We start from the raw sequence: 12,795 nt of genomic DNA on the forward strand, positions 1-12,795 counted from the left end.
TAAAATGGCAAAATCAAGGTTTATTTAAAAAAATATTGTTTAACAATAGTCTCAAGCCTGGATGAATTCAAGGATAAAGTATTGGTGGATACCGAGGGCCAATGTATTTATCTGAACAACAACAACACTGGATTATCCTCCAACTCAAGTCGTCAGGAAAAGTTGATAATTCCTTTTAAAAGGACTAGGGATGTGATGGAGGAGCATAAAACCATCACCACACAGCATTTTTGAGATGGGAAGTTGGGCCCATGGGACTTCATCCAAGTCACTATGAGGTACACTTCTAAAATGCTAGAAATCTGTAGGTTTTTTGAAATCAGGAACAATAAGTCTTACAGTATTTTACCATTTGGAACAGCACTTTTTGCAGTAATGCAAATATATACATACATATATATACTGTACACACACAGGCAACATGTCATTTTCAGAAACTAGAATGAGGAACATCTTTGTATTATTTATTTTTGTACTAAGTATGTCTCCCTCTCCTCTGCATAGTGAATAATTTCATGGAATTAAATCACTCTCATAAATTTCTGAAAAAATAAATAAGGAAGTCCTTCTGAAAAAAAAAGAAAACAGCATGGATTTTAAAATTAAAATCCTTGGTCCATTAAAGGTTAAACACAAGAGGCTAAATTCCTTCTATAAAAACATCTAGAATTTTCTGATATTCCTTTTCCTAACCTGCTGCCTTCCATAGAGTCTTCAAACCTTATTAGTTGGTTTTAACACCTGCTCTTTAAACATCTAGCTGCCCATTCTTACAGCTTGATAAAAATTTAAGTTCATTGTTTTGTTGTTGTTGTTGTTGTGTGCTTTCATTAGTTTCTGTATGGTGACCCTAGGGCAAACCTATCATGGATACTGGTCTAATGATCAACTACTGCCAATAAACTTTTAAAGTTAAAATGTTTAAATTCAGTCACTGGTGTTCCAGTAAGAGGGTTGGGAAATAATAACAATAGCCAGACTTTAAAAAAGAAAGAAAGAAAAAGAATATGCAATTAAAAAAAAAAACAACAGGAGTATTTTCTAAAAGTAATTTGTTTTATACCAACCCGGTTTAAACCAACCAACCCTAGTCCAGATATTCCATGATGATGAAGTTTTAAATCATTTAATTATTGTCAACAGTTTAATCCCGTTTTAATGTTCATTTTTGGTATGTTTTTAACTGTATCTTAAAAAAAACTAAGTTGCCTTGTGTCCCAATTTTGGGGAAAAGCGGGATATAAATAAACCTACTACTACTACTACTACTACTAATAATAATAATGTAGTAAGGCTTACTGTTGAACATAAAGAAAACAAAATTAATGACAATGGAGAATCTTGACAAATTCAACCTAGTCAATGAAGAAATAGAAGTGGTAAAAAAGTTCTTATACCTAGGATCAAACATTGATAGAAATAGGGATTGCAGCTATGAAATCAGAAGATTAAGAATGGGGAGAGCAGCTATGAAAGAAAAGATTATGCAAAGATATACAACTCAGCATAAAAGTTAGCATCATACAAGCCATTGTATTCCCCATTACTATGTATGGATGTGAGAGCTGGACAGATAAGAAAGATGATAGGAAGAATGTCCATTCATTTGAGATGTGATGCTGGAGAAGAGTGATAAGCCAAAAGGACAAACAAATGGGTCCTAGAACAGATCAAGCTGGAAACCTCCCTGGAAGCCAACATGACCAAATGAAGCTGTTGTACTTTGGATACATCATGAGAAGGAAGGACTCACTGGAAAAAACAATAATACTAGGAAAGGTGGAGGGAAGGAGAAAGAGAGGAAGGTCACATGCCAGATTGTTTTTCTACATGAGGACAATAGAAGGAATAAACTGCATTATACTCTGGTTGCTTCAAATATGAAAACTGGGTATTGTTAGCTTTACACTAGTTGTACCAATCCCCCTCTCCCAAATTTCAGTCAACCTCGTGGAAGTGGTTTCATGGAAGTATTAAACTTTATGGGGAAACACAACTTAAATTCAAAGTTGCTGCAGACCAGTGGTTCCCAATCTTTGGTCTTCCAGATGTTTTGGACTTTAGCTCCCATAATACCTGATTGTTGGCCAAGTTGGCTGGGGCTTCGGGGACCTGAAGTCCAAAACCAATGGAGGACCAAAAGCTGGGAAGCCCCAAAGGGCACCAGATAGGAATTCCCCCAGCACCAACTTCTGAGCTTCTTGTATATATCAGTTCTCATGGGTTCCTCCCCTGTGTGGATGAGCTTATTAATGAGTGAAACTTATCTTCTGACTGAACCTTTTTCCACAAACCAAGCATTTGAATAAGATTTCTCCTAGTTTATCTACATATTCAAGTTCTTCCCACACTTCAAACATTTCAATAGTCTTCTTCTCCATGTGAAGTTTGATGTCAAGTGAGCTTTCTCTTCTGGCTGAAGCTCTTTCCAAACTCCAAGCATTTAAATGGTTTCTCCCCTGTGTGAGTTTACTTGAGGGTACATGAGGTTTTTCTTCCAAGCGAAACTCTTCCCAAATTCTAAACATTTAAAGGGTTTCTTACATGAGTCAGCTGCAAGATGACGAAGGAAGTGTGCCTTCCATCTGAATTTCTTTCCACAGTCCAAGCATTTAAAGAATCTCTCCTCTGTGTGAATTACTTGGTGTAAACTGAGGCGTCCCCTTCCAGTGAAACGTTTTCCACAATCCAAGCATTTAAATGGTCTTCCTTCTGTGTGGGTTTCTTGGTGAGTAGTGAGTTGTGCCTTCTGATTAAAACTTTTCCCACACTCCAAGCATTTGAATAATGGATTTTCTCCTGCATGCGTAACTTGATGAGACTCAAGCTCTTTCTTGGTATTATAACTTTCTCCACAGTCTAAACATTTAATTTTTCTCTCCTCTGTGTGAACTGCTTGATGACAAAGGAGATGTGACTTCCATCTGAAAATCTCCCCACACTCTACGCATTTAAATGGTATCTCCCCGATATGAGTTGCTTGATGAGAAGTGAGTTGTGTCTTCTGACTGAAACGTTTTCCACACTCCAAGCATCTGAACGAGTTTTCTCTTGCGTGTGTAAGTTGGTGGGATTCGAGATCTTCTTTGGTATCTAAACTTTTCCCAGACTCTAAACACTGCAATGAGTTTTCCTCTGTGTGATTTTTTTGATGATGCCCAAAGCTTGACTTCCATCTGAAACTTACCCCACATTCTACACATTTAAATGGTTTTTTCCTGCCATGGTTTTTTTTATGAGAAATAAATTGTGTCTCTTGACTGAAACTTCTTCCACACTCCAAGCATTTAAACATCTTCTCTTCTGTGTGAATTACTTGGTGAAGAGTGAAGCTTAACTTCTGGCTGAAAGATCTTCCACATTTCAAGCATTTAAAGGGTCTCCCTTGCAAGCGAGCCTCTTGATAATGAGTGTAGCTTATATTCTGACTAGAAATTTTTCCACACTCCAAGCATGTCGTTTCTCTCCTGTATATAATCTGTTTCTCTTCTGTGTGAACTTTTTGATGGGAAATCACACATTTCTTAAAACAGAAGGTGCACCCGTCAATTTTGGAACCTTGCTTCTCTGGATCAGTTGTGTTTGGATGACAGAGACTTGAATTAGAACTAAGTATTTCCCCACATGCCAAAGCATGATATTCACTACTTGCTTTTCCCTTTTCTGTTGGGTCTTGGATTGAGATGTCATACGTATCACCACTCTCGGAAGTCTGGATTTTGTTTGTCATATTGTCTTTGGTGTCCGTTTGTCTTGTCTGCCCTTCTTTCTGTTCAATTTTGCCTCTTTCTAGCAATACCTTTTGGGGTTCTGCTTCCTTTTGGGTCTTTTGCTCATCACCATCTATAATGGATAGAAACAAATGGTCAGAGAGAAATGGAAAGTACGCCCAAAGAGTTAACAAGACTCCAAATGTCACTGATTTGCATTCATTTCAGCTACTACTGGGAGAAATGGGAGTCCAGGGTCTCTCCACTGGCTTTCCTGAGAGTCCAGCTCCACAAAGACCACAGGTATATAGCAGTTACATGGTTTGAGGAACCTAAATACCCTGCCCTGTCTGATCCTGGAACCCAAGCAGGGTCAGCCTTGGTTAATACTGTACCTGGATGGGAGATCACCGATGAATACCAGATTTTTATTTCAGATGAAGAATACAGAAAAACCACCTCTGACTATTCTTTGCCTAAGAAAACACTATGAAATTCATGGGGCTGCTGTAAGTCAACAGGCGACTATAAGGTACAGACACACACAGATACAGTTTGAGGGTGGGAGCAGGAGAAGGATGGAGGCTTACCTAGGAGGGCCATGTTCTCTGCCATAACGTCTCTATGAAGGGTCCTTTGGTCGGGATTCAGGAGAGCCCATTCCTCCTCCGTGAAATGCACTGCCACGTCATCAAAGGTCACCTGAAGCAAGAAATGTTATTAATAATATGTCAGTCTCTATCACAAGACTGGGCAAAGTGCCACCAGAAGACCACATGCTGACCTCAAGGTTATTTTTGTGCTCCACAAGGGTAAAAAAAATTGCTCCCAAATGCTCTCTAGGGGACATGGGGCAGTCTCAAAATATTTTTGGGATCTCCTGGGCCATTCTTGGCCTAGGAAAGGATATTTTGAAACACAGAACCAATCAGAAGTGACTGGAGGTCACTTTCTGTTTTGAAAAAAGGGACCTATAAACATGGCAAAAATGACCTCCGGCCCCCATGTTGGGGCATTTGGGGACAACAAAATTGAGAGAGGGGGATTGCAGTGAGGTATGACCCCTTCAGGTCTCCTTGAGGGCTACTGTGGCTCCCCATCCTGTCCTTGCTCTATCAGAAAAGAAAATGATGTATATTTCATTTCCGCAAGTGAAATAACATTTTTAAATACAGCATTCATAGTGGGCATCTTTGATAAAAAGAAAGGAAGAGAGAGAGATTCTTGAATGTCAAGAAAAGGGACACCCAGACTGCCCCTTGTTGACCCTATAGGAACCCTGCCCCACCTGATCCTGTCTCGCAGAAGTCGTTAGTAGTGGATCAGTATCTGGATGTGAATCAGTATGTTCTGCCCTGGTCCACATTCCTTCTCCTGTGAAGGACACAAAAGGCAAAAGGGAGAGTTATTTCCTGTTCTCTTTAATTCTGAGTGACATCTTTTAAGACTTACCAAACTATACATGCAAAGGACGCTGAAGGAGACTTAGGAGTATCTCTGAGGTTGACAGGGGAATATATATATTTTAAAACAGTTTTAATGTATGTGAAGAGAGCTGAACAAGAAGAATGGATCCTTAGATGCAGTGACCACATCCTCCATGGATTTGTTATATACCACTGAAGAAATTTGTCAAAAAAACCCCATAATAGGGTAGTCTTAGAGTTGCCATAAGTTGGAAATGATTTGAAGGTACACAGCAACAACAAATGTGAAGGGAGCTGAACAGGAGGGAGAATGGGATCCTTAGATGCAGGGATCACATCCTCCATGGATCTTTTACTGTATATACCCAAATCTAATCAAGACATCTATCTGGACTTTTAGAAACCTTGGAAAATATTTTAGGCATGTAAAAAAAACCCAACAGAACAAATCTGAACTAAATTTTACTGTATTAAGGGATTAGAAGGAGCTGGGGTTTTTTTTGGCTCTGGCCATTTGACGATTTGGCCCACGTTTCTTATTATTCTCCATACAGAGACAGCAGGAATTTTGGATGGACTCCGGGGCTGACTAATGACAGCCTAGATATCAGTCTAGAAAAGCAGCCTTTGCACTGCTCTTTCAGCATTCAAACACATGTGATTCCAATGTTCTGGTTAGGCTGTAGAAAACACTCAAAGAGACAAACAATGAGACATGCCTTGATATATCCATTTGGATTACTGTAATGTGCACAAACTGGCTTTGGAAATGGTTCAGAAACTTCACTAGGTTTAAAATGCTGCAGCCACGCTAATCTGGGCCATATAATTCCTCTCTTTTAATAGCTTCTCTGGTTGCTGGTCCATTTCCAGGCAAAATTCAAAGTGTTGGCTATGACCATTAAAGCCCTCCACAGTTGGGTCTAGACTATTTGAAAGACTGAATCTCCCTATATGAGCCAGCCTGAGTTCTAAGATCTTTTGGGGACAGCTTTTTCTCAATCCCACCAACATCACACAAACATTTGGGATAGACACAAGAGACAGCCTTCACAGTAACTACTCCAAGACAGTGGAACTCCCTCCTTGTTTTCTCTGATGGCCCATTAAATTAAATTAAGAACTTCTTATTTCTGCAGGTTGTTGCTGATTTTAATTACATGGCTGAACAGTAATCAAAGTGGTGTGTTCTGTGTTTTTATTCTGTTTGTTTTTACTTGTGTTTTAAATGTATTTTGAACTCTTTAACTATTCAGAGTTACAGCCATGTTAGTCTGGAATATCAGTATGGAAAGGGATCCTGCAGCGCCTTTGAAACTAACTGTGCCATGCATCTGAGGAAGTAGACCAAGTCTACAAAAGCTTATGCTACAACATCTTTCACAGTTAATCTCAAAGGTGCTACAAGATCCCTTTTGCATGCTCTTTTTAACTACAGTGAGCCCTTGATATCCACTGAGGTTTGGTTCCAGGACCTCCTGTGGATACCAAAATCCATGGATGTTTAAGTCCTATTATATATAATGGGGTAGTAAAATGTTGTCCCTTATATAAAATGACAAAATCAAGGTTTTCTTTTTGGAATTTATATCTCTTGAATATTTTCAGTCTGTGGATGGTTCACTCCATGGATAAGGAATCCGTGGTTATGGAGGGCCGACTGTATGTGCTTTTAATAGAACTGATGTTTCATTGTTGTTTTAACTTTTGTAAAAGTATATTAAAATGCTGAAGCTCACACCCAGCACAATTTAGGAAGACTAAAGAGGATGGAGCCAAGGAGAAAAGTACCCCTTTAATCCGTACCCAATGAGGTGGTCAGTCTGTCCCCATCCTGTGTGACCTGTGTGGACTCCAGCCTCTGATGACAGTTGGAAGGAAACTTCTCTATCTCAGTCATCTTTTCCACAAACAACTCCTTCACCTGATGAAGACATGTGGATCATACAGAAAGAGAAGCATTAGGAAAAAAGAATGGAAGAGGACCGGGATCCATTCAAACAACAGAACTGTGGAGCTATTACAGTATATCTCAGTTAAGAATGTAAATGCATTCCTGGCCATTACATCTTTAACAAAATTTTGTTACTCAACATAGAGGTAACATGGAAACAGGGATAGATTCTTACACTAAGAGAGAAGGGAATGTCAACATGTTTCATCAATTTTTTAATTCAAAACGAACAGTATACGAAATGAAACCATCAGGTCAGCCAAACCTTGCATAACTAAACAAAAACATTTTGAACCTTCCAGAGACCACTTGAAGACTACATTCAAAATGCACCCAGGGCTGATTTTTGCCCCACAAGTTTTCACTTTTGTTATGATTGACATCTTTGTAGCCATATGTATAGATCTATGCTTTTTTAATAAGCTGGATGTAACTGGTGAGGTAAACACATCTACTCTTGCCTTCCTGCTCCATTTTGCTGTTCGCACATGTTTAGTAAGGGACTCTGGAAGCATTTACTGTTTACCTTGACTGTTGCAGGGAGACACACACACCTACAATAGGATAATGTAGAGTAGAATTTAATTCTTTTCCAGCTCAAGTTCTATGGCATTGTTTACTGCAGACCTGCTGCTGGATGAGGATGACTTTCACTCTCACCTCCCGTTTCTCCTCTGTTTTCTCCTCTGCCTGGCTCAAGAGAAAACCTTCTGCCAGGGCCACCGCCTGGGAACTGGTCTCAGCTCCACATTCTCGCACCCACTTTCCCATCTCCGGGGGCAGGACAGTAAGAAACTGCTCCAGGATCACCAAGTCCAGCATCTCAGCCGTTCTGTGCCTTTCTGGCTTCAGCCACTGATGGCAGAGAGAGTGGAGTTGGCTGCAAACCTCTCGGGGGCCCTCAGCCTCCTGGTAGCGGAACTGCCTGAAGCGTTGCCGTTGTACATCTGGACTGAGTATATCTTCTGTCAGGCTCTTCTGCGTGACACTTATTTCCCCAAATTTTCCATCACTCCCATCCTGAACAGTAGAAGAGCCTTTTCCTAACTCGGGGCCAACTGAGTCACACTCAAGAGTCCTTGTCCCATTCTCCAAGGCAGCCTCTGACATGGTCGAAGGTGCTCTTTTCCATTTGGCTAAATTCTGTCTCAAGGCAGAGACAGGTAGCATTCTCAGGAATGCCGAGTCCTACAACGAAAACAAGATGTTCATTCAATTAGTTATTTTGAACATTTTTTAAAGGGAGGGTGATGTTTTACAATCCATATCTAGAAAGAAACTATCTTCTCACTATATAGCTCAGGTCCAGGTTATTTGGCAAACAGCATCTGATCCGGCCTGGGCTCTAAGATCTTCAGGAGAGGCCCTTCTCTCAGTCTCATCACCACTGCAAGTACAGCTGGTGGGCATATGAGACAGGGCCTTCTCTGGCTGCCCCTAGACTCTGGAACTTACTTCCCAGGTAAGCTGCTCTGAATCCCAGTTTTGGGGGAAAGGCAGGATATAAATATATATATAATAATACTAATAATAGGTAGTGAGGGTGGGTTGTCAACATTAGGAGGAACTTCCTAACAGTAAGGGCTGTTCGACAGTGGAACATACTTCCTCAGAGAGCGGTGGAGTTACCCTCCTTGGAGGCCTTTAAACAGAGGCTGGATGGCCATCTGTCAGGGATGCTTGATTGAGAGTTCCTGCATGGCAAGAGGTTGGACTGGATGGCCCTTGTGGTCTCTTCCAACTCTATGATTCTATGATTCCACCACAGACCAAAGCTTTCATATAGCAGCACAATCCTTTGAATTTCACTTGTTACAAGCTGAGCACCATTTTGGGACACTTTTGCAAAATGTAAAGATTTTTAACTGGGGGAAATGAACAGGCATGTTAATAATCTTTTAAGCTATTTTATACAGCAGCATGGTGCAGTAGTTTGGGTGCTGGATTATCACTCTGGAGAACAAGATTCAACTCCCTGCTCAGCCATGGAAAGCCATTGGGTGACCTTAGGCAATTCACACTCTCTCATCCTCAGGGACAGAGAGAGAGAGAGAGAGAGGTGCACTGGCAAAAACCCCTCTGAACAAATCTTCCCATGAAAACCCTATGACAGGCTTGCCTTAGGGTCACCATAACTACTTGAAGGCACCAAACAAAAACAGCAACAAATTAATATAAACAAAGTTATCAAACAGGTGTAGAGACTCAACCAAAGAAGCCAAGGCTGTCCTGAATTTGCAAGACCTGAGCAGGGCTGTTCATGACCCAGATTCATAGCGGTCCAAAACTTACTGCAAAGATAATCCCGTTTGAGACTGATTTAACTGGCTTGGCTTCATGCTAGGGGATTCTGGGAACTGTAGTTTTGTGAGACACTGAGCCTTCTCTGTCAGAGAGCTCTTGTGCCACAATAAACTACAATTCCCAGGATGCCTAATCATTATGTCTCACAGTAACCCTTTAATGCCTGGTTACTATTAAAACCCGCATTGTACATTTTCCTTGGGACTCTATATCCCAACAGGATTTACCATTCAACAATTGACCAATAGTAGTTTCTAGATCAAGGGAAGTGATAGTGCCACTCTATTCTGCTTTGGTCAGGCCCCACCTGGAATACTGTGTCCAGTTCTGGGCACCACAATTCAAAAAGGACAAAGGAGGGTGACTAAAATGGTGAAAGATCTGGAAACCATGAAGCCCTGTGAGGAACGCCTGAGGGAGCTGGGGACGTTCAGCCTGGAGAAGAGAAGGCTAAGAGGCTGGTGGTGGAGCTCTCCATCTGCTGCTCACCTCCCTCCCTCCCCACAGAAAAGGGGGCTGAGCCCAGCCACAAAGTGGGAAGGGTCTGCCTCCAGGGGCTCCTCTTGAAGGGGGACTTCGGCTTCCAATGCCCCTCTAGGAAAATTCACCTCTGTGGCCGGAAACGGCGGGGCTACACTCGGAAACGCATCTTCTTTGTCCTCTAGACCTGTATTTCCTTCTTTTCTGCTGCTTGGCAGCACTGCCCAAGTGTGCAACTGGATGCAAACTTTACACACATGAGCATTTGCACACACACACACAACTCTGATCCTGGATGCAATGCATAGAATCATAGAGTTGAAGGAAACCACAAGGGCCATCCAGCCCAACCCCCTTCCTTCTGCCATGCAGGAACTCTCAGTCAAAGCACTGGATGGACAAGAATGTGCCATTTGTTTTGTAAAGGAAGTTATGCATGTATTAAGGCACCAACAATATTCTGGTCACTGTTTAACATCCTTCTCAGGTCTTGCAAACTCAGGGCTGTGTCTTCCTTTACTGAGTCAATCTGAATTCAAAGCTATAGCTGTGTTAGTCTGTAGAGTCAGTATGCAGAGAGATCTTGTAGCACCTTTGAGACTAACTGAAATAAAGACATTGGCAGCATGAGCTTTCATAGATTTCACTCTACTTCCTCAGATGCATCTGCACCGTAGATTTCACATACACTGAAGTCTACGAAAGCTCATGCTGCCAACTTCTTTATTTCAGGGCTGGTACAGACCATCATGAAAAGGCAGCTTCTAGCCAGCTTGGGGGTGTGGCATATGCACAACACATGCCCCCCATGATGCCCAGGAGCCGGCTTCACGGTGCCTAGCTGCCCACCTGGCAGCCAGTTTTTGGGAGCTCTGGTGGCACAATGTTTACACACCGCAGGAGCATCGTAAAACCACAGTGGTGCAGGAAAAGCCAGCTTTTTATCAGCACCAAAAAAGAGCGGCAAGAGTGTGCAGTTGCTGCAGCCCTGATCTGACTTTCTTTGTTCTGCACCTCAGTTAGTCTCAAAGGTGCTACAAGATCTCCCTACATACTGAGTCAATCTGCTCACACTTCTCTATTGCACACAGTCCCTCCCCATCCCATGCTCTCATCCAATCTGCAAATACACACTCTCTGCTAGTCACACCACATCTGTCCATCGCTCTGCTGCACACACAATCCAGCACTATTTAACATATTTTACATACTGTACAAAAGATACAAACTCACTTTTATTTTACTATTTCACAGCTGGTGGAACAACACAAAATGAAATGAATGGCAAATCTCACTCTCTCAGCCACATGGGAAGGCAATGGCAAACTTCCTCTGAATAAATATTTCCCAGAAAATCCTAGGACAGGATCACCACAAGTCAGAGTGTACTCAGGGCATGTAAAAACAATGGCAAAGAAAGATATTAACACGTATTTTACTGTATTACAGTTTGTGGAATATAACAAAATGCATACACCACATCCAATAGCAATTTCTAACAGGAAGGAAATGTGGGAAGCATCTGAAGAAACCAAGGGGCTGCCTAAGGAGGTTTCAAATTAGTTGTACTTTTTAAAACGGCACGTATAAGAAAAGGTTGTCGTTATGAGGACCTTATGGTAAACCTACGAAAAAGTTTTCTTGGAAAGATTTATTCAAAGAGAGTTTGCCATTGCCTTCCTCTGAGGCTGAGAGAGTAGAACTTGCCCAATGTCACCCACTGGATTTCTATGGCTTAGCAGGGATTCAAATCCTGGTCTCCAGGGACACAGTCCAATGCTCAAAGCACTCCACCACATTTGCTTTACTGACTAGAAATGGAAGATGGAACAAATCAACAAGGAAAAATGCAAACCAGTAGTCAGTATTTTTAGTGACAAGATAAGGAGCACTAATGCCCCAAACAATTTCAGGCTCAGAAAAGAGGTTAAAAATAATGTCCAAGCATGGTATAGTGATTTGAGTCTGGGGATAACACTCTGGAAGACCTGGGTTTGAATCCCCACTCAGCCACACAAGTTCACTGGATGAATTTAGGCAACTCCCACTCTCTTAATCCAAGAGGAATGATAAACCTCTTCTGAAATAATCTTGCCAAGGAAACCCTAGGAGAGGATCTCCATGAGTCAGAGTCAACTTGAACAAGGATGAAAAAAGGAGTTAGGCGTTTGTACAAAGTAATACAAATTATGACAAGGATATTGAAAATATATATCTAATATTCAAACTGCAATAAAACAATCATATATTCTGATACATAGGAGAAAAGTTGGTGAATTCTCTGAATTGTATTTACACATTGTTTTGCTATATTATTGTATATATATAGACACCTTAGCCACTGAAGAAGACTTCAGGTCAAAATGTATCTGGCTGGTGACCACATCACAGAACTTCTGCCTGTATTATATTGGAGTATTTGCATGGCAGGGGGTTGGACTGGATGGCCCTTGCGGTCTCTTCCAACTCTATGGCCTGTTACAGACTGCCAAAATAAAGCTGCTTCAGGTCTCTTTGGAGGTATGCTGTTTAAATGATGCATGCATCCTAAGAATCCGGAAGCTGCACCAAAGCTGCACTCCAGTGCTTAGGAATGGATTGTGGCTTTGGTGCGACCTCCGGACTCTTAGGACCCATGCATCATTTAAATAGCATACCTCCAAAGAGACCCGAAGCAGCTTTATTTTGGCAGTCTGTAACAGGCCTATGATTCTAAGGACTACTAAGCCTTTGGCACAGGCTCAACCCTTTCAGGACTTGCACAGTTACAGAAACTGATAATTATCATTTCCAATGAGTATTGGACTTTGATTTCTATTGCGTGCATTTTATGTTTCTATGGAAAGTTTAGCATTCATAGTATGTGATTGTTTTATTGCAATCTGAATATTAGATATACGTTTTCAATATCCTTGTCATA

The 12,795-nt window shown here is 41.3% G+C and overlaps 1 protein-coding gene across 1 annotated transcript; it reads right to left on the reverse strand.

The window, feature by feature from the left end:
• LOC149320532 (uncharacterized) lies at window positions 1-10,045 on the reverse strand. The gene is made up of 6 exons (XM_089500873.1): window positions 10,004-10,045; window positions 7,752-8,279; window positions 6,944-7,061; window positions 4,999-5,084; window positions 4,301-4,412; window positions 1-3,843 (listed from the first exon to the last, which is right to left on the reverse strand). Exons 2-6 carry the CDS (start codon window positions 8,259-8,261, stop codon window positions 2,444-2,446), a joined length of 2,226 nt encoding a protein of 741 aa, XP_089356999.1. The 5' UTR covers window positions 8,262-8,279; window positions 10,004-10,045; the 3' UTR covers window positions 1-2,443.
• Window positions 10,046-12,795: the final 2,750 nt, after the last annotated feature.

Source organism: Sceloporus occidentalis, unplaced genomic scaffold (assembly GCF_023333645.1).
Source record: "Sceloporus occidentalis isolate IW3139 unplaced genomic scaffold, rSceOcc1.0.p SCAF_1, whole genome shotgun sequence".
NCBI classification, from domain to species: Eukaryota; Metazoa; Chordata; class Lepidosauria; order Squamata; family Phrynosomatidae; genus Sceloporus; species Sceloporus occidentalis.